Raw genomic sequence first — 24,828 nt, 5'->3', positions numbered from 1 at the left:
CAGAAAGTAGACAAGAGTACAAGGAGATAAGGTGCAAGGTGAAGAGAGAGGTGGCGAAGGCCAAAGTAAAGGCGTTTGATGAGTTGTATGAGAGGTTGGAGACTAAGGAGGGAGAAAAGGACCTGTACCAATTGACTAGACAGAGGGACTGAGCTGGAAAAGATGTGCAGCAGGTTAGGGTGATAAAGGATAAAGATGGAAACATACTCACAAACGAGGAGAGTGTATTGAGCAGATGGAAAGAGTACTTTGAGAGGCTGATGAATGAAGAGAATGAGAGAGAGAAGAGTTTGGATGATGTGGAGATAGTGAATCAGGAAGTGCAACGGAGGAGGAAGTAAGGACAGCTATGAAGAGGATGAAAAATGGAAAGGTCGTTGGTCCAGATGATATACCTGTGGAAGCATGGAGGTGTTTAGGAGAGATGGCAGTGGAGTTTTTAACTAGATTGTTTAATGGAATCTTGGAAAGTGAGAGGATGCCAGAGGAGTGGAGAAGAAGTGTACTGGTGCCAATCTTTAAATATAAGGGGAATGTGCAGAACTGTAGTAAAAACGGGGGATAAAATTGATAAGCCACAGCATGAAGTTATGGGAAAAAGTAATGAAAGCTAGGTTAAGAAGTGAGGTGATGATTAGTGAGCATCAGTATAGTTTCATGCCAAGAAAGAGCACCACAGATGCGATGTTTGCTCTGAGGGGGTTGATGGAGAAGTATAGAGAAGGCCAGAAGGAGTTGCATTGCGTCTTTGCGGACCTGGAGACAGGGTGCCTCGAGAGGAGTTGTGGTATTGTATGTTGAAGTTGGGAGTGGCAGAGAAGTATGTAAGAGTTGTACAGAATATGTACAAGGGAAGTGTGACTGTGGTGAGGTCTGCGGTATGAGTGACGGATGCATTCAAGGTGGAGGTGGGATTACATGAGGGATCGGCTCCGAGCCCTTTCAATAGTAGGTTTGCAGGTTGAGGAGACCCTGGAGAGGTGGAGATATGCTCTAGAGAGGAGAGGAATGAAGGTCAGTAGGAGCAAGACATAATATATGTGTGTAAATGAGAGGGAGGTCAGTGGAATGTTGAGGTTGCAAGGAGTAGAGTTGGCGAAGGTGGATGAGTTTAAATACTTGGGATCAACAGTACAGAATATGGGGATTGTGGAATAGAGGTGAAAAAGAGAGTACAGGCAGGATGGAATGGGTGGAGAAGAGTGTCAGGAATAATCTGTGACAGACGGGTATCAGGAAGAGTGAAAGGGAAGATCTACAGGACGGTAGTGAGACCAGCTATGTTATATGGGTTAGAGACGGTGGCACTGACCAGAAAGCAGGAGACAGAACTGGAGGTAGCAGAGTTAAAGATGCTAAGATTTGCATTGGGTGTGACAAAGATGGGTAGGATTAGAAATGAGTACATTAGAGGGTCAGCTCAAGTTGGACGGTTTGGAGGCAAAGTCAGAGAGGCGAGATTGCATTGGTTTGGACATGTGCAGAGGAGAGATGCTGAGTATATTGGGCGAAGGATGCTAAGAACAGAGCTGCCAGGGAAGAGAAAAAGAAGAAGGCCTAAGAGAAGGTTTATGGATGTGGTGAGAGAGGACATGCAGGTGATGGGTGTAACAGAACAAGATGCAGAAGACAGAAAGATATGGAAGAAGATGGTCCGCTGTGGCAACCCCTAACAGGAGCAGCCGAAAGAAGAAGAAGACCATTTGTTAAGCTCCTTGAAATATTTTTGAATTGGAGGATGCCATATAAATAAATGATGTTGTTATTGTTATGCAAGAGCAGACTCTGAATGACATTCATCTACAAATGCTACCATAGCAAAAGCTCTTCCATTTTTCTGCAGACAGGATCAGGTAATAGACGGCTATGTGGCAGTCAAATCATTTAAGTTTCTGACATTTTGAGTTCTTCAGTATCTTTAATGGATAGCTTCAAATTAAGCCTTGTTTTTTCTCTGCTCTCCAGACATGAGTCAGAAGGGTATCAGAAATGCTTTGAATAAAATGTAGTATTGAACTCTTTTACTAACTTGCAAATATTGTTATACAATGCTTAAATCCATAAAATACATAATAAAAATAAAATAATTTAATAAAAACTTTTCTTTTTCCATTTCCTGTATTAGCCTTAATCTTTGTTTTTAAGGTAGACCTTTTTTGTTATACACATTGTGTGCCAACAAAGCAGTTAATGAGAATACAGGCAATAAGACGCACACTTATCACTTCAGAATCTGCAATTAGATACAAAAAATAAGAACCTGGTTTTTGACAGATATATCTAAAAAGAGCCTCGCCCAAACTGAAAACACTCTTTAAAATTATAATTTTACATAGACTGAAATAAAACTGAACACTTGTTTTGATATGCATTGATATGTATTTAAACATTTTAATGTATAAAGGCATAAATCATTCACCTTGGGCTTAAACAGTCCCTTAAGAATATGCCATCTGTTTTATAACATGGCTTTTAATTAGAGTGACCATTTCTGGTCAGAAAGAGAAAGACAGGGGTATGTAGAATGTTTTTTTATAAAGACTGATGTGTGTCATTACATTTTTCTTTTATTCTAATTCCCTGCTACATACTGTATGTTTGAATTTTGTTATTACAATGTTTTTGCACTATCTTTAGCCCACATTCTGGGAAATGTTGAATGGCTGGTTACCCTTATATTTAAATCATTAGATTTCCTCTTTTGTGCCTAACCTGATAATTGTGACATACTACGAGGATGTTTTTTTTCCCAATACAATCCTCCAATACAAAGGAGCTTCTTCTATCTTGCTCAGTTTTTTTAACTATTAATGTGTTTCGGGCACCTATTTTTTAATACTCAGAGAAGATCATGCATATTGACCTCTAGTGTATTTTAAGAATATTTTGCATAAAATATCTCTATAAAGATATGAAAAAATTAACAACTTATGTGAAAAAGTCACTGTGGGGTAATTTGAACCCACTAGCAATGTTATGAGAGACTGTGACAGAGAATTAGACCTGTTTAGTCTTGAGCTGAGGAGACTGCATAGGGACCTAATCCAGGTATCTAAAATCCTCAAAGGTATTGATAAAGTAGATCCAGCCACATTCTTTTAATTTAAGGATGAATCACATACTGAAGGACATCAGTGGAAATTAAGGGGAAGTGCATTTAAAACTGTAGCCAGGAAGCACATCTGTATGTGAAGAGTTGTGGGACTCTGAAACAAAATACAGAGACATGTAGTTGAAGCAGAAACCTTGACAATCGTTAAGAAGAATCTGGATGAGACACTGGGACGGCTTAGCTATTAGCTAAAGAGGCTTGATGCATTGAATGATCTCCCCTTGTTTGTCAAATATCCTGTTTCTTATGTATAGGAAGTCCACAACTTTATAATTATTGGATTATTTTGTTTCAAAAGAACAGCTGAAAATATGCGAATGTGGAGAAACTATGCATATTCAACTCCACCGGGTGGGGGGTAAACAGTAACATTATATAATGTTATTGACTGTTATACCTGCCTCACACTCTCCACCCTGCACTTTTTAACTTGCACTGTGTTTTTATCACTCTTTAATTAATATTGTTTTTATCAGTATACTGCTGCTGGAGTATGTGAATTTCCCCTTGGGGATTAATAAAGTATCTATCTAATTAATAAAGTAAAGTATCTATCTATAAGTTAAATAATATGGCATTCAAACCTAAGTCAGTAAAACAAAACTGCAAGATTTGAAAAGTCAGTTTAATTCATGACTTCATGTTTCACTGGAATAGATAAAATGTGCAATAATAAATGGTAAATGAACATGAATCAAAAGAATTGGCTGGACTCTCGCAAATAGGAGAAATTAAAACTCAAAATCAGAAACTTGAAATTCTTTATTTGATTTAAATATTTCTTTAGGGTAATGTGGAGAGGCCTTTTCATTATTGGTATTAAAAATCTGAAGCAGTAATTTGTCATGTTTAAATAACATGGCATCTACGAGTGTACTATGTCACAAATTGACCATTGTATACAGGAATATTTACAAAGTCCGGGAACATTCTTAAAAACTAGTCTGTCTGATGTCAGCAGTAAAGCACTAGATGAAAGTACATCAAAATTGATTCCCAATAATTAATATAAGAAATAGATTTAAAGTATATCAAAATAAACCATAGCAGATATCCACTTAATGTAGATAGATATTTTGTTTTCACCTATAGTTATTTTTTTAGCTTTGACTTCATAACAGTAGAAGCAAATTGTAATAAGTGATAGCTTTTAGACCTCCAAGAGTATGTATTTAATCATTTTTACCCATGTTTCTTCTAAATAACACATTTTTATATAGCATCTTTCATTGTGAAAACATTTATTAAATGATACACTATACAACACACATTAAAGGACATCTCCTGGACAATTCAAACTGTCACACATAGATTTTGAATCAGCAGGTTGTGGCTTCATACATATTGTCTTTATCACTAAACCATGTTGCTCTCAGCCAAATATTCTCATTCCACAAATGTTTTCCTTGTATGACACAGAACAGTGATACTTGGTGGTTTTCCATAACATATTACAGTTTTTCTCCATTGCTCAGATGCAATGCTGGCAAGTGTAGTCAAATACTACAAATGCACTGATGCAGTTATGACAACTTCAGATGTTTTCACTAAACCCTGATTTCTGGTTCACTTAACAGAATTCGTTTAACTTTTCACAGAACCAACACATGGAAAGCACAATTTGCAAAATATTTATTACAAGCAAAGGCATAGGGTACAAATTTTACCTGAGAGTTCTCAATTCAGAGTTGGAGCAATGTACGTTTATTTATTCTCTGTGAGAATACACACGTACAATGATGTTGATTCACAATTTATTATGACACATATAAAGGGACACAAAAAGTCAGTTACTTTGATCAAATAGAATAGAAGCAGAAGAAGTAGGAAATAGAGATGTTAGGCGTAGAGGTAGTGGACACTTGGATGTGGGGTGGAAGAGCTGTACAGGGCCTTCAAACTAGATATACAGTATATCAAATGAAATAAGGGCAACAACTGTTGATACTGTAATTAACCATGGACTGACATTGAAAGAAGCAGGCATGAGAGATCAAACTCATCTAAGCAGATAAACAGTTGGATCAATTATACTGTACATGCCTTCAAGAGGGAGAACTGGTAAGTACTACTATTACCACAGAGCAATATAACAATTATAGTATAGTCTACTACATATAGTAAAACCCGAATTATTCAACACTTGATTAACCATCAGTCTCCATTAACTGTCAGGGCCAAAAAAACAAATTGCACATGTCAGCACCTACCTATTATTATACTACTACTGCCATGCTCTACACTGTGAGCTTTGAACATTGGAGCAACTTTCCCTTGTGCTAGTGCATAGTGTTCTCCCACAGCACTGTCAGTGTCAGTTACGTACCTTCAGCTTTAATAGTGTTTTGTAACTTTTGTCTTTTGTTATAATTAATTAAGAGATCTGGCAGATCCAAAGTCACAACTCAATCAGAAGACAAGTTTCTGAAAAAATGTCACAATGAGATATGTTTAAATCATAAGCCTACATTTATATTTTCAAATGCTGACTACAAAATCATTTTTCTGTAAAAAGAGGCCAGATGAATATAAACTGAACAGAACAGATAAGTTTCAGCTTGTAGCATGCATACTGGTGCTCTGTTTCTGTTTGCTCTTCCATGTTTGCATTTAGATGTACTACACACACCCTATTATTTTATTCTGTAATCTAGTTCGTCATGATGTGATGTGTACATCCTACCTCATTCAGCACAAAACACAGTCACTGTAGCAATGGGAAATTTTTTGTTTCTGAAACTAGATCAGTTACAGTTTGACTGAATTTAATATTATTCCAACTTTAAGAACATTTAACCATTTTGTGTACATAAGAATATGTTTGAGTTCTTGCATACTCTTGTGTAGTATATTTTCTGTGCAGAAACAACTATTTTTATCCCACTATAATTTTTATGACATCATTTTGTAAAGCAAACTATGAGCAAATCTGTACTACAATATAACATGGAAATAAGAGGATTCTGCTGTAAGGTAAAAAAATGTTTTATTAATTATCTAAACATGACTCTTGACAATTACAAGCTACTACATTTAATGCACAGTAGGTCACAAAATTATGCTTAAAATGATAAACTAATATTTCAGTCATCAACAGTTGTTTTCATTTCTTAATAATTGATTTCATATATTATGAAGCAAGTGTGGAATCATACTAAAGTTAAAAGTTTAATTTATTCTGAAATGTCCTTATTTGTATCACATTTAACACACTCACAATCCAGTTATATTAACAAAATGAATGTTTAATAATAGCTATATTTCCTTCAATAACAAATGAATAGCACATTCTTCAAAGTTAATTTTTTCACAGTATAGTTTTCCAGATTGTCATATGGTTCAAAGTATATGCACAATTTTTAAAATCATTAATAACACTTTATCTTGGTTATTTATCATTTAAAGTCTTTCATTAAGTTTACATCAGAATACTATTTGTTTCTTCAAAATAGAAGGGAATCATGGCTTCAAAGGTTATCATTCTTTAAAAACACAGTCAAAGAGGATGGGCTGAAAATCTGAAAATGGTTGGTACCAAATGATTTATAACATCTGAAGATTTAAATTTTTAATCTTTCGCTTCATGTAATTATCGATGAAAATTAAGATAGTCCTATTTGGATTCTGAATAACTATGCTTCAACTTGAGTTCCTTTCTTTCCCAGAACTAACCATTAAATTTGCATTAATGATAATCTTTGAAGCCACGATTCCCTTCTATTTTGAAGAAACAAATATTTTTCTGATGTAAACTTAATGAAAGACTTTAAATGATAAATTACCAAGATGGTACGGATGGTAATGGATGGTACATGACAATTTACCTACAATATATTTAGTGGTGCTGGTCAAAAAGTTGAAGCATGTTGCATATCAACAATAATATACAGAGTCCTAATGAGGCTTGTAGATTATCCTTTGTATTTTTGGGCATCTTGGGCTTTCTGAGTACATTGTCAGTGGTCATGCATTTTTTTCCCATATAGCACTGGCAGGTAAAAATTAATCGGAACAACTGTATATCTTCTTTGGTCAATTGTCCTGCTACTTTCAGCTTCCCATTGATCGTTCTTGTAATTTGAAAATTGCTTGAATTTAAGTGCAGGTAAGTATTGGAGTCCATGTTCTTTCGAACACATCTGCCTTCCCCTCCACAAAGACTTTCACTGCAAAGCCGAGTTGCTGTGGTCACATTTAACACATAGGGGTTTAAATCAGCTTGAATGTAAGTCCTCAGAGATGAGCAGATATTCTTAAAAAAAGGCAAAACCACATTTCTTAAAAGATACAAAACAGTAAGTATGCCTTACATGATATAAACATACTTTCTTGACCTTCCAACCTAAACCTTCACATTTGTAATTTTTTTTGTTTATATAAATATTATAAAAATGATGAAACTGATGATTTAAACTATTAAATTGCATTCAATTTTAAAAACATAACTTACTTTAGCTATTTCAAATGTCTGAAAACTGTGCTTGACAGTCAGGTTCTGCTTTTAGATGGTGTATTTAATTTATTTCATTTTGAATGATTGCCTTTCCTTATTCTTATATGTACTGTAGTTGTATACAGCATCTCTCATTGTTAAATGCTTTATCCAAGTGTTATAATCCAGTGTATTGTTTTCATTTGTTTACTACAGTTAGGTGTGGTGAAATCTAATTTTTATTTTATTCATATACAGAAGTGATACTTAGCTGTATGTAATACTGTAGTTGGCTGTAACAGCGCATAAAAAGTAACTTGGGGAAACCCGAATCAAGTGTTTATATTTCTGACAAACAAGTCTAGAACTCTAAGTACTGGCTAAACCTTCCTGTTGTTTAGGCCACAAGAAATTCCTTATAAACTAACCATTCCTCCGTAACAAACGTTGTGACTGCTGAATCTCACACTTCTTCACTCCCCATTTACCTCAGATGAAAGATTCTTACTTCTTCGCACTGACCCCCACCTATTGCCAGCTTCGATCTGACTCTGCTCACCTCCCTTCGTCTTCACAGAGGTTCCCTAAAGAGCGTTTCCCTCAGTTGCATGTTTCACCACTATAAATCTTGTACCTGAACCCGTATCCCCCTCTTAGCAGCCAACAAAAAAGAAACAACTCTTATTTGAATCTGCTTGAGGACATGAGGTTTGTAAATCACTAGAGCATAAGCAATGGTTTCATTACATTTTTGTTGTTTGAACAGATTATTTTGTTTTTTGAGCTATGCATTTGACCTTGATTAAGAATGACCTTTTTCTTTTTTATCTGTTCTGGTCATTTGTCAACAGTTTGATATATTTTAATTTATTCGTAGGACATAGCACTGTGTTTTCAATTTGTTTCTTAAAGAAAACCATGTCTAGAATTGCTTTTCCCTTAGTTCTGTAAGAGGCATAAAATACAAGTATGAATAATCAATGCCAATGAGGAACAAACCTGTTCTTGTTCCTCATGAAAATGTTATATTCTGTAGCTCATGTTAATTATTGATTTACTAAAGGAAGAAAAATTTGATTAGGCATGCTTCCTAAATAAGATTATTTTTTGTGATTTTCCATTTCCTCAATTCCTGCTCCCTCCTTAATCGGGTTGTAATTACAAGTAAATCGATCTTCTGCCAAATACTCTCTCCACCTACAGTACTCACACCTTAAATGAGATTGCTTCTTGACCTTAATAGAAAATACCATGAACATTTGAATTTTACACCACTCGAGCTTAAATGAGCTTTATTCCTACGTTTACAATAATGTAATCTTTTAATTACTGATGCAGATACATGACAATAAATCATAAGCCTTTCCGAATTTATTGTGAGATCTTACCTTACTCAATGTCAGATTCAGATCACCCCATTCTACAATCCCTGCTGCTCCCAAAGCGGCTGATTCTCCAATTGTACTTACTAAATCAGCCTAAAAGTAAATAATGTGACATTTTAAATTAAATGGATAACAATGCAGCAATTGTGTTGTGTTCTTTTCAGTATATAAATTTAGTAAATTTGTCCACTATATTCAAAACAAGTTATCATTGATTCAAAGGGTATGTAACATTTGTAATCGCAGCCAAAAAAGTTAATCTTCTAAGCCTAGTTTTCCAATCATCAAGTGGCCTATATTCATAGCATTATCAGAAAGCAATCACAAACTGGTGGCCAACTTGTCACAGTGCACACTCAACCATATTCCCAAAAATAAAACACCTCACTCTGCATAACTTTAAAAACACCATCTAATCCTGCATGATTTTGAATAGGGGAGAAACACAGAGTATTTAGGGAGAATTCATATGAACACTGGAAGCGTGTGTGAACTTTACACAGACTGTAACTAGATTGAGACCTGGACGCAAGTGTCTTTGAGAAAGCAGCACTATACTTTTGTCTCTGTAAGAACTGGTGCACTTAAATCAGAATTTGTTTTTACTGTATAATATTTATATACAATATTTTATACTCCATTTTTCTTTACAAATTCAAATGGCTTGAGTATACCATGAGTATGTGTAATAAAAAAAGGTTTTCTCTGTAACAGGAGAAGGGATGAAATAAAGGAGTAAGAGGGGGGGGATTGGTCGCTTCAGTGCAAAACCAGCTACAAAGATTGGAATGTTTGGGATGATAGCGAAAGAATGTGCAAAAACTTGCTTCTCATAAAGAGTTTCAGAATGTTATGGGAATACAGTCAAGGCCATGTACTTGTTTTTCACTTCGAGGGGCTTCATTGAAGGGCAACGCTTGTTATTGTGTGTCTTCTGATACTAGGCACCATCTCAGTGAGGGCCAAGTAGAAGAAAAACAATAAGATGTCCCGTGGGAAGAAGGTGTGCAGAAACTGATCACTTCTGTATACACTGCTTACACGTAAGCCATTTTGGGTAAGGACACTCAATTAGTATATAAGGGAAGGTTCCGCCCTCAGTTTCTTCGGAAGCTCAACCGTGGGGAACGTGCACACCGCCCGGTATTGGACCAAGCTCATGAGTTGATCCTCTGACGAGACTGACACGCGGGCTCCCTCAGTCTACTGGTCTAGGATGATGGCTCTGGGTCTTTTGATATTACTGTAAGTATAGTATAATTCACATATCTGTATTACTGTAAGTCAATAGTATAATTCACATATCTGTATTACTGTAAGTCAATAGTATAAGTCATATATATATATTACTGTAAGTCAATAGTACAATTCCTATATCTGCATGTATATTGCTATTATATTGTATGTAACTGATATTATATTTGAACAAGTAAACACAATTGAAGTATTGGACCTTTCCTCTCTGATTCTTGCCTGCTTATTTTCTGTTAAAACCTTTGAACCATTTTCCCAAACTAAAACAGTATGCAATTCTGACTTCAGTTTCCTAATACCCAATATATGGAATATGCATGTTATTCCTCTATTACCATTATTTTTCCCATGGGCTACACTTTTTCTTCACATTTGAAAGTTGCTCAGGTTAGGTTGACTGGAGTGTTTACATTGGCCCAATGTGACTGAGTACAATTATTTGCAAAAGTGTGCACTGTTGTCAACACTGTTGTCAACTGGCAACCCATCCTTTTCATTTGATGACTCAATAACTTTCACACAGCTATAACCAAGTTAACACAGTAAACATACCTCAGATAGATAGGTTGAAATGCTGTCCGTGTATACAAGACGTGAATATACATATACAGGGAGGGAGTAATTTGTCCGGTTGGGAAACAATGAAATGCGCATTGCTTCCAGGATACGGTTACGCACAAACAAGGTAGCACTATAAGAATTTTTCAATATTTTTTCCAGATATATGGATGGGAATAAAGCTGAACTTTCTTGCCAGAGCCACTGAAGGTCATTGTTTCTTTTTAATTCAATATCAGGACATTTTCCAGAATAATTATCTGGGTTTTGATTGTAGTTGTAGTTATAGCATTCTGGGTATAGATAGTAACCCCATAATCGATTAGCTCTTAAGGACTTCCCCAGCATTAATGACGTCTTCATGTAATTCTTTGCTGCAGTTTCAAAGTGCTTTCTTGCAATTTCTTTAGCAGTTGAGTCTGAAGTGAGGGTTAAGTCTACCTGAAAGGCAAAACTTACTGAAAGATTTCTGTATATGTCTTTGATACCCCAGTTCCTTATCCACTGTGGGCTCCAATCTTCCATATCAATTACAGCCAAGCCAGCATTTTCAGAAGGAATGTAGAAAGTGATATCTTCTGCAGCTTTTTTGTAGTGGTCCTTCAAATTACCAAGCTGTGGTAACCCACCATTGTAAAATTTCCCTGTAAGGCGATCAATAAAAGGAAATGACCCAAATCTGTCTATGTAAAATATTGAAACTGACTGGTTGGTTGAGGTTTTCAAAGTACTGCTTACATAATGGAAATAATTCAGGTCTAAATCAATGTCATATTTTTTCAAGCACAGTTCAGTGGGAGCATTCCACATAAAAGCAAATGGCACATTATTCATTAAAGGTGGCAGAATCTGAAGGTCCACTCCCGTAACGGGGAGAAATATCATAATGATGGATAATAGGTTTGCCATCAGACAACTGTGGCTAGCAACAGGCCTTATTGGGATTGATGTATATCACAGCTGTCAAAGTCTCTGAAATCCTGATGTGTAGACATCAATACCTTAAAGAGATAAAAACAAACATTTAAAGATTCATTCATTCATATATAAACTCACATAATTTAACTGTAGGTCATGGAGAACCAGAATCTGTAAAGTGAAGAACAATCACTGGACGGGTTGGGGGCAGTTAGATCAGGGTTACAGTCATGTACAGTTTTACAATTACTTATATGCTGGCCAGTTTAGAGTCATCAGTTAATGTAATATAACATGAATATCTTTGGGATGTGTGAAAAAAAATCAGAGTTCCCATAAGAAAGAAAAAAACACTCAAAGACTGTCTGGGATATATTTGGAAACCCATACCTTACAGCCGTAAGGCAGCAGTGCTGCCCCTATTTAAACAACCAAACTTACTTTTATCGCATTTTTAAATGATCATAAGTTATTTTCAGGGTCACAAGGGTCAAGCATTATATAATGATGATAATTTTCATATATTTAGTTGATTCAGGTAGTGTGATGTAGTTGTTACAGCTTTAGACCTCAAACCTTTAGGTTGTGGGTTCAAATCCCTCTACTGACACTGTGTGACCCAGAGCAAGATACTTAACCTGCCTGTGCTCCAATTGGAAACCAAAAGAAATACAACCAATTGTGTCATATATGTTGGAAGTCACTTTGGATGAAGGCACCAGCCAAATAAGTAAATGTAAATGACTCTTTAATCCATGGTAATTAGAGTCAGGTCAGAATACACAATTATTAACAGAGGTTATTTTATTTATTTTTTATAAAAAGGCAAATAGGCAGGTTACAGGATTTTCTGAAGAGCAGGCAATAACTGAACCAGCAGCCTTGGTGTAGAAATCGAATCCCTTAACTACTACATCAAATAAACGACTACGGACCCAAGCTATCTCTAAAAAGGCTCAGAGACTGCCACTGTGAAAGTAGACACAATTCTGTTAATTTGCTAGTTTAGGTATTGCAAAGATGTATTTATTACACATTTACTCTTACTTAACAAGACCTTAACAAAGGGTTCTTTTAATGATAATACACTTATAAAGAATCAGTAAAGTGGTCATTCATTTTAGTAATATATGTCCTACTAAAAGAAATTCACTTTGAGATGGTTCAAAATGACTTAAGTGAAAAATATGGCTCTTGGTAGTGCATACTTCATTATAAGACCTGTGAATCCTTGAAACATTCTTTTTCTGAACTTCCTTAGTCAAGCTGAGGCTTACAGGAGGCTAGAGTTCACACCAGCTTCATCAAATGTGCAAGGCAGAAACCAGACATGGATGAGGCATAAGTCTTCCTCAGAGCCAACTCAGACACAAACCCACACTCAATCATGCCTGAACAATTTAAGGTAGGCAATTGACATATAAATCTTTAGAATGCAGGAGGAACACTAAATACTGGGAAATACATAAACAGTATCAGACAGCTTCACCAACATTCCTTTCATTGTGTTATTAATTGAACTCTAAAAATATTTTCAAAAATATACAACAGCAAGATTCATATACGGTATATAAAAATGCAAATCTTACACCCAATGCTTCTGTGATAAGCACAAGCTGCTTGATTTAAGTGAGCTTGTGAATGCTTGGTGATTATTATTGGTGTGTTAAGTTTGTATTCACAATACAATTTAATGTACAACCAAGAATGATTTTTTGATTTGCACTTGTATTTTTTAAACTCAAAGGCTTACTTTGAATGGTTAGTCCATTCTTTTTCTGGCTTTGTAGAACAGATGGCGCAAAGATCAGATGCTCAGCAATGAAGAGGTGGCTTAATGGATACAAACCTTTGACTTTAATGAGTAGTGCAAATTTTTAGATTGCTACTATTGTATATTTTGCGTTTATGTCCTCAATTCCCTATCCAACCCATAAACATAAAATAATGTACTGCATTTTAAAGACAAAAATTAATAAACTCAGAACAATAACTATAAATTCCACTCAACATTTGTTGAATAACAGAGTAGATGGAAGGCTGAAATTCCTTTCATACAGAGTCATAGGTGTTTCAATACATCCATCAATTAATCTTTATTTAATATAGCAACTTTCACAGCAATTTACATAGTAAATAAGAATAATATTCAAATCAACAAAATAAAATACAGAGTTCAAAATTCTATTGATGGAAGTTTCAAAATTGACAGATTGTTACAGTGTTTGCGCTCACCTTTCTTGATTCTATTTAATTCTGACAAATTGGGGTTAGTCCTTTTCAGCTTCATAATTTTTGTTAGTTTGTCTATGAAACGGAGAATAGTGGTGATTGTTCTCCATCTACTCTTTTTATGTGGATGAGTATTAAAACAAGAAACAAGATGGCCTCATGTATAACGCCGTGCGTAGAACTCACACTATAACATGGCGTAAGCACAAAAGCGGGATTGTGCGTACGCACAGAAAAATCCAGATGCAGGAATCTGTGCGCACGCATACTTTCACGTTCTTCCACTACTGTACATAAATCCCAATTTGCGTGAAAAGTAACGCACGTGCACGCGCCTTCTGTCCCGCCCCAACTCCTCCCAGAATTACGCCTCTTTGAATATGCAAATCAATATAAACAGCCTTCTGTGAAAAGACAATGGGAAAAGCACGGGAGAAAATATAAGAATTTCAGCGAATACCAAGTGGAGGCAAACGAAAAACGTACTATTTGTTGGTTTAAACAGTGGTATAATCAACAAAAGGAAGCTGATCGAGTGACAGAGTGTCGGAGAAACTCGAAGGCTCAACTTCACAAAGTCACACAGTGCCCGAAATAGAAAAGAAATCACATATCAAAGTCGCCGTGAAAAAGCGAGTCGTAGCCCACCGTCTGAGTGTCATATGAATGCTTATTAGGGTACAGACAAAAAAAGGCACACAGTGGGGAAAAAAGCACGAAATGTCAACTTTAATCTCGAAATTTCCACTTTAATCACGTAGTTTATTTTGCTATTAAAGTAGAACATAATAAACTTAATCTTAAAATCGTTTAATTTACTAGTTTCTCAAATCCCATTGTAACTAAAGTGGCATGTTAAATGCTTTGTTCTGTATTTGATCTTCTATGTGCTCTATGTGTATGAATCACTACCTGCTTTTTAAACGGGCTTTCTCTTTCTCCGACAGGACACAGAATCCATTACATTCGTGATATTACAGCTCTCTGAATAATTAAAATACTGAGATGTATACGTGATATCTTTTTCATGATGATAGGAATGAAAGCATGTTATTAAACATGGGAACACGGTGGCGCAGTGATTGTTCATATCTCACGCAAGAGGCTTGCTGCGCCATGCGCGACCTTCAATGAAATAATTTATCACAGCAGTACTGTCTCTTTCAAACGTACTAAACTCCAATTCCTGTCCTTACTTTTCTTTCTCCAAAAACTCAATCGCCACACAATAAGCTATGTAATAGATGTGAAGCCATCTGTAAGCTTAGAACTTCAATTCTTCAAAACTTTTAAGGAACATTGAAATATCTTAGTAGTACATGTTTAATTATTATATCCGTCTATCTTTCCAGTGTCGCGTCAGCACCAGCAAGAATACAGCGCAAGTCAGGAACAATTACTGAACTAGCTAGCGCTGCGGCACCGTGTACTCACATGTTTAATTATTAACAATACAGATTATTTAAATGAAGTTAAAGTTTTATCTGTATAATATAATCAACATGTTTTGCTGCATTTCGTCTTAGAAATGAATACCGTCATCACATGTAAATACGCCCTTTATAAAGTGGCGCAGGTTGTGCAATATTATAACTGTTGTGCAAGTTTACAGTGGGGTAATTGTACTTATAAGTCCAAACATTTCTACAAGGAGCACTTGATGGACTGATTTAATGTGTTTAGAGTTCTTGGGATGAAACTGTTTCTAAACCGCGAAGTCCGTACAGGGACTAAAGCGTTTGCTGTGGCTCAGGCAGCATCTGCTTCATTCTGTATACCGATAATTCTCTTTACAATCAACTGCTGCTGTGATTTCCCACTCAGATACAGTAATATAAATACTCCGAGTGGTGCAGTGAGAGTAATGTGGAAAAAGATGATCTGCTGTGGCAACCCTTAACGGGATCAGCTGAAAGAAGATGCAGTGAGAGTTACAACGCTAAAGCAGTTATGGTATTTGGAATACTATGGCTATTCCCTGGACCATTATATTGCTGCAGGTTAATTACAATCAGATGCATTACACTAATAAACAATATGCAGTTAATTTCAGTGTATTTATAAAGCCGCGTCAGGAATGTGGATTTAAGAATGAAAGGGTGATCACACAGGAACAGTAGCACTGCTTTGACGCTGGGTGCCGCCAGTCTGCAAAACCGGGCGGAGAAATTGCGTACGCCAAGGAATGAGTTACCGTGGAAATGTGCGTGGCTTTACACCAAGTTTAGGTTTTATACATCGCGATTTGAGCGTGGAAAGGTTCGTACGCAACACCGTTTATACATGAGGCCCCTGGTGTATTAGATTCTGCTTCATAAGTTGTATTTTTTAATGACAGAGCTTTACTTTCTTTACTGTTAAACACACGTTCACACATCAAAGTACTTAACATTTACTTAGTTCATTCATACAAAAAGTTTGATACCTTTTAAGTGAATTGTTTAATTACTACATATTAAATTAGGATGAAAGAAATGTTAATCTATTTTTTCCAAATTTTCACGGTCATTCTTTAAAAAAAAGAACCTGGTAAATAATGTAACACATTAAAGATAAATTATAAAATTTAAAAACAAAAACATGAAAAATATGCATTTGTTTGAATATACATAATTTTAATCTTATTCAGTTCGTCAAATATATTGTGAGCATGCAAGGTATTAGTAGTGCTAAATAAATGCAAAATTGATTAACTGAAAAAAAAGGACATACTAAATCCAAAAGCGCAAAACTGCCAAATTAACACTTGAAAATATAAATATAAAAACAATGCTTGTATATGTAGACTTTTAATAGTTAATTTGACACTATAAGGATTATTTTAACACTAGAGATTTACATTTATATTTATTTGCTCAGCAGATGCTTTCATCCAAAGTAACTTACAAAAGAAATTAACATAATCAAGATCTTACACAGCAATTGAGAGAAAAAAAAACTAAACTCAACAAGTATTAGAAACAAATATGCATTTTCTGACATTTCAGAATGAAATACAATTTTACAATTAATCAACACAGAATTAAAAAGATGCCAATAGCAACTTACATGACCTGAAGAGTGCTTTCTTTAAATTTCAGCTCACGTGTCCTGTGATATTTTAAACTGGGCAATAAAGGTATTGAGCAAAAAATGTGTTGATTCTTTATTGGATCAAAACCACTCCGTTACTTGTCATTAAGCACAAGAGATGCATGCTGGTCCACCATGGTGATTACCAAAGAGAAACAGATGCTGGACCTTACCTCTGGCCATTAATTTATAGTCCCATGGTGTAAAGGCCCATACTGAAACCAGTGAAGTATGAAGTGGGCAGCAAACAGCACTGCAAAGTGATTTACCTGGTAAAGTTGCACTTCACTGCATGCAGCAGGAGGTGAGGAGTCTGACAGGGATGTGCCACACAAACACATATGCACACAATGAAAGTCATTTTAACAGGTCTTATCAGTAAACATCCACTGAAAATGTTTAGGAGATGAATGCATTAAATGGAAACAATGTCAAGTATGTTTAAACAAGCAGCCCCAGCTCAGGAGCTTTGATGTAAAATGAGCCCAAAGATTTGATAAGCCTGGAGTCAGCAGCTGATTAGCATCAACTAGTTATTTGATTAAACCCTTTGTATGAACGTTTTACCCCACTAACAACCTACCTTCCAAGATTGGCTAATTACTTTCTGTTCTTAACTAATAATCACCTAACTTCTTGATGCAAATGAAAAAATACTCGGCACACTGCCAAATTATAGTTTATAATGTTGTAATAAATAAACTCCTTCATAAACTGCAATATTACCTCAAATAATTAGTAAAGGCAAGAGAGTGATCTACCATATATTGTGTACATGTGTTTATGGTGATTTGTTCTTGGATATATAAAGTGTGCCATGGAATAACAGGTAAAAAAACATTTAAAAAAATACAAATACATCTTAGGAAGACAAGACAAGCATATTTCTCCAAGAGCTGTAAGCCATTAAAAGAAAATTTTCAACTTTAACAGTTTCTGGTCAGCAAGAATCTCTGTCTAATGTACTAGAAGCAAAGCTTTCTAATACAGTCATATGAAAAAGTTTGGGAACCCCTATTAATTCTTTGGATTTTTATTTATCATCGGCTGAGCTTTCAAATTAGCAACTTCCTTTTAATATATGACATGCCTTATAGTATTTCAGCAGTGACATTAAGTTTATTGGATTAACAGAAAATATGGAATACATCATAACAAAATTAGACAGGTGCATAAATGTGGGCACCCCAACAGAGATATTACATCATGAGCCTCCTTTTGCAAATGTAACAGCCTCTAGACACCTCCTATAGCCTTTGATGAGTGTCTGGATTCTGGATGGAGGTATTTTTGACCATTCTTCCATACAAAATCTCTTCAGTTCAGTTAAATTTGATGGCTGCTGAGCATGGACAGCCTGCTTCAAATCATCCCATAGATTTTCGATGATATTTAAGTCAGGGGACTGTGACGGCCATTCCAGATCATTGTACTTCTCCCTCTGCATGAATGCCTATGTAGATTTCAAACTGTGTTTTGGGTCATTGCCTTGTTGGAATATCCAACCCCTGAGTAACTTCAACTTTGTGACTGATGCTTGAACATTATCCTGAAGAATTTGTTGATATTGGGTTGAATTCATCCGACCCTTGACTTGAACAAGGGCCCCAGTCCCTGAACTAGCCACACAGCCCCACAGCATGATGGAACCTCCACCAAATTTGACAGTAGGTAGCAGGTGTTTTTCTTGGAATGCGGTGTTCTTCTTCTGCCATGCAATGTGCTTTTCGTTATGGCCAAATAACTCAATTTTTGTCTCATCAGTCCAAACAACTTTGTTCCAAAATGAATCTGGCTTGTCTAAATGAGCATTTGCATACAACAAGCGACTCTGTTTGTGGCATGAGTGCAGAAAGGGCTTCTTTCTCATCACCCTGCCATACAGATGTTTTTTGTTCAAATTGCACTGAATTGTAGAACGATGTACAGATACACTATCTGCAGCAAGATGTTCTTGCAAGTCTTTGGAGGTGATCTGTGGGTTATCTGTAACCATTCTCACAATCCTGCGCATATGCCGCTTCTGTGTTTTTTGCTTGGCCTGCCAGACTTGGGTTTAACAGCAACTGTGCCTGTGGCCTTCCATTTCCTGATTACATTCCTTACAGTTGAAACTGACAGTTTAAACCTCTGAGGTAGCTTTTTGTAGCCTTCCCCTAAACCATGATACTGAACAATCTTTGTTTTCAGATCTTTTGAGAGATGCTTTGAGGATCCCATGTTGTCACTCTTCAGAGGTGAGTCAAAGGGAAGCACAACTTGCAATTGACCACCTTAAATACCTTTTCTCATGATTGGACACACCTGTCTATGAAGTTCAAGACTTAACAAGCTAATCCAACCAATTTGGTGTTGCAAGTAATCAATATTGAGCAGTTACATGCATTCAAATCAGCAAAATTACAAGGGTTCCCAAATTTTTGCACAGCCAGTTTTTCACATTTGATTTAATTTCATACAACTAAATACTGCTTCACTAAAAATCTTTGTTCGGAAAACACCCCAGTAGTCAGATTTTCCTAGGAAATGAAAGACATCCCACTGTTATCTTTTTTGTTGAAAGGAGAGTAAATTATTATGCAGGCTGAGAGGGGTTCCCAAACTTTTCATATGACTGTAGTTGTGTACCTAAATAATAATACTTTGTTAAAATGAAACTAAAATGGAAGCTATGTCTGCATAGTAATCGAAAGGCCCACTACTGTGAATAATGTGCTTGTTATCATAACAAGGTTCTGAAAATAAGTTATTTCATCAGGAATAATGAAAGAAACATGTGAGTGTGCAATTCAACAGAAAGGAAAAAATAATAATAATACAGTACTTTAGCATCATTAATTTTTTTTGCATTTTCACATGTAAAGTAAGTACAATTATTTCAAGATCACTTTTTAGGTTGACTAGACAACCTCCATTTCCTGTTAACAGTTCTGTGTATCAACCCCATTTTGAATATCTCAACTTATTCTTTGAAATAGTTTGTGGTTTATCCATCCATCCATTTTCTAAACCTGCTTCATCCTGTACAGGGTCATGGGGAAGGTGGAACCTACTTATTATACACTTTTATATGCAGCACCTTTCTAGTTGTGTATTGGTGCACTCCATGTAATCATCAATCACAACAGACAGTATCTGGATAATCAAATGCGCTGTGTTAACATGCACTCTAGGAAGCTCACACTCTAACATAGGTTGCTTTAAGTAAAACACAGCCCTCAGGCAGAGAACTAGCACATCTGTCTAGTAAAGAACAGAAATTATAGATTTTGTAAAACAGTGACACAGATTTATAAAAAAAATGAATTAATGTTTTATTCCATTCAGAACCTATTTTTATTATTCATTTTGAATTTTTTTTTTTGTCATACAATCTCAAATTTAATTCTTTTATTTATCTGCTTCCTGATTTCTTTATAATTTCTTGCTGTGGCCACATCTAATTTGTTCATCGTTTTTGCTTCCAACATTGCTCTGTTGCAATCACATGACTGGAGGAAGTTGAGTCATGTGATGTCATCATACCATCAGTTTAAAACATGGTGATCCCCTCTCCTCCTTGTCCCAGTTTATGGACCGTAGCTCAGTTATTCATTTTGGGAGTTGGGATTCTTGGTTGTTTTTGACTGCAATTTTTGGTTTACATATTCTGCTTGTGTATGTCGATTTCTGATTTTCAGATTTGACCTCTGTTAACTCTGATCTCCTTGTTGTGCTGCTTTTGTGGTCTGCCATTTCACACTGGCAGAACAAAAATGCACTAATACTCTGGCTTATGTGTTCTGAGTGATTGTTTAGGGCCTCTTTTTGTAGGATGCCATATGGCAGCGTTAATGTGTTTCAGTACATTATCACAGAATAAATTTGTTGTATATTATACATTTTTTTTCAAAGTCATTTCATTCAGATCAGGGTTGTGCATATATATGTGAAATAAAACATGGGTTCATAAGGAAATGTAATAGAATATATAATTTGCAATGTTTTGAATCAATTGCATGGAGGTTTGTCTGTTTATATATATTTTTGATGTACTTTGTTAATCCCAGAGGAGAAAATTGTCTTTTTGCATGACCTTTTTGTTGGGGGCAGGATCAGAGTGCAGGGTCAGCCATTGTACAGCTACTCTGAAGCAGTTTTCTAGGTTAAGGGCAATGCTCAAAGGTCTAATGAAGTAGGATCCCTTCTGGCAGTAACAGAATTTGAACCAACAACCTTCCAAGCCCTAGAGCCATCACTCTGCTCTTTTATATATATATATATATATATATATATATATATATATATATATATATATATATATAGTCACACATGTGAGCATTGGATGTGTTGTTGGTTCAGGTAAGAAAATGCCATTAACACAGTTTTTGTTCCCTTTAAATTGGAAGAGAATGCCCTAGAAGATGTCTGATGTCACTTCACATCTGGACATCATTAGCCATGCCCCTTTCAGTTCTTTTGTTATAAAACTGGTCTCCTGACAGGAATTAGCCATTCATTTTTTTAGCTCCTGAAAAGGTTGGACTACAACCCTCTCCCAGAAGCTGTTTGATAGCTGCAGAAGCCAACTTCATGATGGACTTGACAATTACCCTTTATTGTCTAACTTTCTTTTTTTTAACCAGGGCATTAAACAACGTGTCACCTGGAGCTCCATTTCTTCTTTGTCACACCTTGGTTTATTAACAATATATATAGTATATACACATCATACATTGACTACTAGTTTAATAAAACTGTAGAGCAGGCATGCGCAACCTTTCCGCTATTGACGGCCGCACTACAGACTTTTTACTTTAATAACGGCCGCCAGTAAGTCCAAGTAAACTTAATAATGTTTTATGATTTATGTAAAAATTTACAGATTACACATTAAAACAGAGTATGATATATCTGACAATATTCAATTTACTGGTCTACATATGTAAAAAAATGTCTACGAAACGTCATATAGGACAAAAAACCTTTACAGCAATTGTTTCAGGAAGTTTGGAAAACATCGCCATTAATGGCTTCCTTGCTCTTGCATGTTTGCAGACAGACTTGCAAAGTCAGGGGACTCGCTGGAGACCATTAGGAGATGGCAGTGCTACATCGAATGCTACTTCCATTTGTTTATCCACGCTGCACCATCTCACCCCATTTCTCCCAGGAAATGCGGAGTAAGCTCGAGAGTCCCTAGGCCTCGATGAATATATAAAGGGCAACATTTTGGTCAACATACCGACCCGGCTAAGGAAGGTTCTGCGGTGTTTGAGATTCTACACTTGCAGGAGTCTAGAGACCCCAGAGTCCAAATCGGCTTTCGGCGTCACCATACCGACCCGGCCGACAAAGATTCCGCGGCGTTGAGACCCCTTACTCGCTGGAGTCCAGAGACCCTACACCTGCACGGCCGCCATTACGTACACTTTAATATACACGTCCACGGCCGCCAAAGTCCTTGCCCACGGCCGCATGCGGCCGCAGGTTGCGCACAGCTGAGAGCTTGCCTGACCAATTCACCCAAGGTGGCCTACAAATTACTATTACAATGTTTTCTTCTCAGACATCTTTTATCTATGAAGTAAAATAAACCAACCAGCAGCATACCCTTTGTTTCATGAGATTCTTACAGGCCACAACTGACACTAGTCCTTGGGAGATATGTAAGTAAGATTTCAAACAAAGTCATTCTGAAGGTTTAGATTAAAGAAAAATAAATAATGTTTCATGAGGTGTAAACACGAATTAGACCTGACAGGCAAATGGCAAGACATATTTAGAAAAAGTGTGTAAATATGAATTCTTCTTTATTACCTTATCTCTTACACTTAGAAAAAAATGATGGGAAAGTTCAATGAGGTATGGTCATCCAATTTTAGTAAACAGATAAATTAAGTGAAAGCACAGATGATCAAACCCTCATATTGTTTAGGGTGATCTAGATTCCCCTCCTTCAGTTTGCTGATGGACCAAAAAAGGTGATTTTTCAAACTAATAACTAGACAGTCTGCAATGTGATTGTGCTGTATCTAACAATTTCTGACATTCTATTCTATTTTTTTTCTAAATGTTAACATAGCCGCTGAATAGGACTTTTAAAAGGAAGGGATGGAGAAAGGTGAGAAAGGACAATATGGCTGTGATAAAGAGAAATTGGGCAAGAAGGCAGGAATTTAGTCAGTTTCTGAAATAATGAAAGAAAAGTGTTTTATAAGTGAAGGTCAATAGAATATGATTTTAGAAATAAAATACATCAGATAGATATGCAATTCAGTAGTATATATTACTAAACATGTCACCACTGTGCAGCATTTTGGTAAAATAGGATAATGTTCAATGTTGGTCAGGAAGGCAAATATGTTTTCTTCACTACAGTCAGGAAGTAGTGTACTCAGAAGAAGAACCAAAGCCCCAACTAACCTCCATTTGCTTTTTGCAATAAACTACCCTGTACATCACCCAGTGACCATCAGTCAGTCAGTTGTCTGATGGCCTCATGGACATATCTCTTGGAGAATCTTGTGATGGTCTACCATTAAGCAGTTTTTTTTTCAACCTGAGACTCTAACTCACCTTTGTTCAACCACTCTGTTTTTTTCATTTGTAATAAGGATGAATGGAGTCACAAAAAAGGCTTGGAAATAATCTTCACAGACTGGAGTCCAAAACAGAACTGACTAAAAGGTTGAAAAGCTTTACTATAAATATGTCTGAACAGAGGAAGAGTTGCAGTCAGGGAGACCGGAACAGGAACTGATGTGGCAGATAGAGTGGTTCTGGGTACTGGATATGATGTCATCAAAGAGTGCAGAAGTGATATCAAAAGGGACTGGACTGATGGTGATGTCATTGGGAGGCAGTTTCTTTGGCTGGTCTGCAGAGGGACAACTGAAAAATAGCACTATTTGAGCCTGTAAACCATCTCCTATGGGCACATTACATATGAGTGACACATTAGATTAGATTAGATTAGATTAGATTAGATTAAGACAGACAGACAGACAGACAGACAGACAGATAGACAGATAGATAGATAGAAGGCAGTGAGACAACATTTAACACAAGTTCACGGACATCTAACCTAGCAGTTGTTGGAATGCTTTTGGCACACAGACATCATGTGCTCCCAGACATCATGTGCTCCCAGCTCTTAAAACAATGATAAGCGACAAGCAGAACATGCAGCTCGCCAGCAGCAGCAGGAAGCCAGCAGATGATCCAACTGCAACTCCTTAGCATGCGTTCAGCTCCCCCTTCACAACGCGAGTGGCAGAGACACCAAGCACCAAAAGGACAGCTGCTGTACAGGCTTTGAAATGATCGATGTGCAGAGCGACAAACATAACAGGCAGCTCACTAGCAGCAGCAGCAAGACAACATGATCCAAATGCATTTCCTTAGTGTGAATTCAGCCCCCCCCCCCCCCCCCCCCCCCACAACGTGAGCAGCGTTATACGTCCTGCGAGAATCAGATTTAACCATGCCCGTGGCCGGAAATAAAGGACAAGTATTGTTTTTACAAAAGTTTTAAAGTAAAAGTGAAAATAATACATATGTAACAATTCCCATGAAAATAACAATCTGTTTAAAGTGTAAACCAAACCCGGGGGTGGGTCAGCAAAGCGAGCAGGGGGAGAGCCCTAGTATATACAGAATATATATATATATATATATATATATATATATATATATATATATATATATATATATATATATATTGTGTGGCAGACGGACGAGACACCTGTATAATGGAAGGGCCGGGTGGGAGAGTGTGCTCAGGTTTTTATCTCTTTCAAGACACTAGATGACAGCCCCCCTGGGTTGCAGCGATGCCTCAGTTTCCCACAGGGCTCCAGGGAAGTTGGAGTTTGGCGCATCCC

The 24,828-nt window shown here is 36.4% G+C and overlaps 1 protein-coding gene across 2 annotated transcripts; it reads right to left on the bottom strand.

The window, feature by feature from the left end:
• Positions 1-6,578: 6,578 nt before the first annotated feature.
• On the bottom strand, positions 6,579-17,341 carry LOC114646530 (hyaluronidase PH-20-like). Of its 2 annotated transcripts, none has more exons than XM_028794769.2 (4): positions 17,233-17,341; positions 10,736-11,742; positions 8,933-9,022; positions 6,579-7,364 (listed from the first exon to the last, which is right to left on the bottom strand). In XM_028794769.2, the coding sequence occupies exons 2-4, from the start codon at positions 11,648-11,650 to the stop codon at positions 6,948-6,950; spliced, it is 1,422 nt and encodes a 473-aa protein (XP_028650602.1). In that variant the 5' UTR covers positions 11,651-11,742; positions 17,233-17,341; the 3' UTR covers positions 6,579-6,947. The 2 variants fall into 2 exon arrangements, with proteins under 2 accessions (XP_028650602.1, XP_028650593.1); XM_028794760.2 differs by lacking the exon at positions 17,233-17,341 and adding an exon at positions 16,940-17,199.
• Between the last annotated feature and the right edge of the window lie 7,487 nt (positions 17,342-24,828).

Source organism: Erpetoichthys calabaricus, chromosome 1 (genome assembly GCF_900747795.2).
Source record: "Erpetoichthys calabaricus chromosome 1, fErpCal1.3, whole genome shotgun sequence".
In the NCBI taxonomy this organism is placed as follows: Eukaryota; Metazoa; Chordata; class Cladistia; order Polypteriformes; family Polypteridae; genus Erpetoichthys; species Erpetoichthys calabaricus.
The sequence above is the reverse complement of the archived record's forward strand: the minus strand, read 5'-3'. Positions and strand labels throughout refer to the sequence as shown.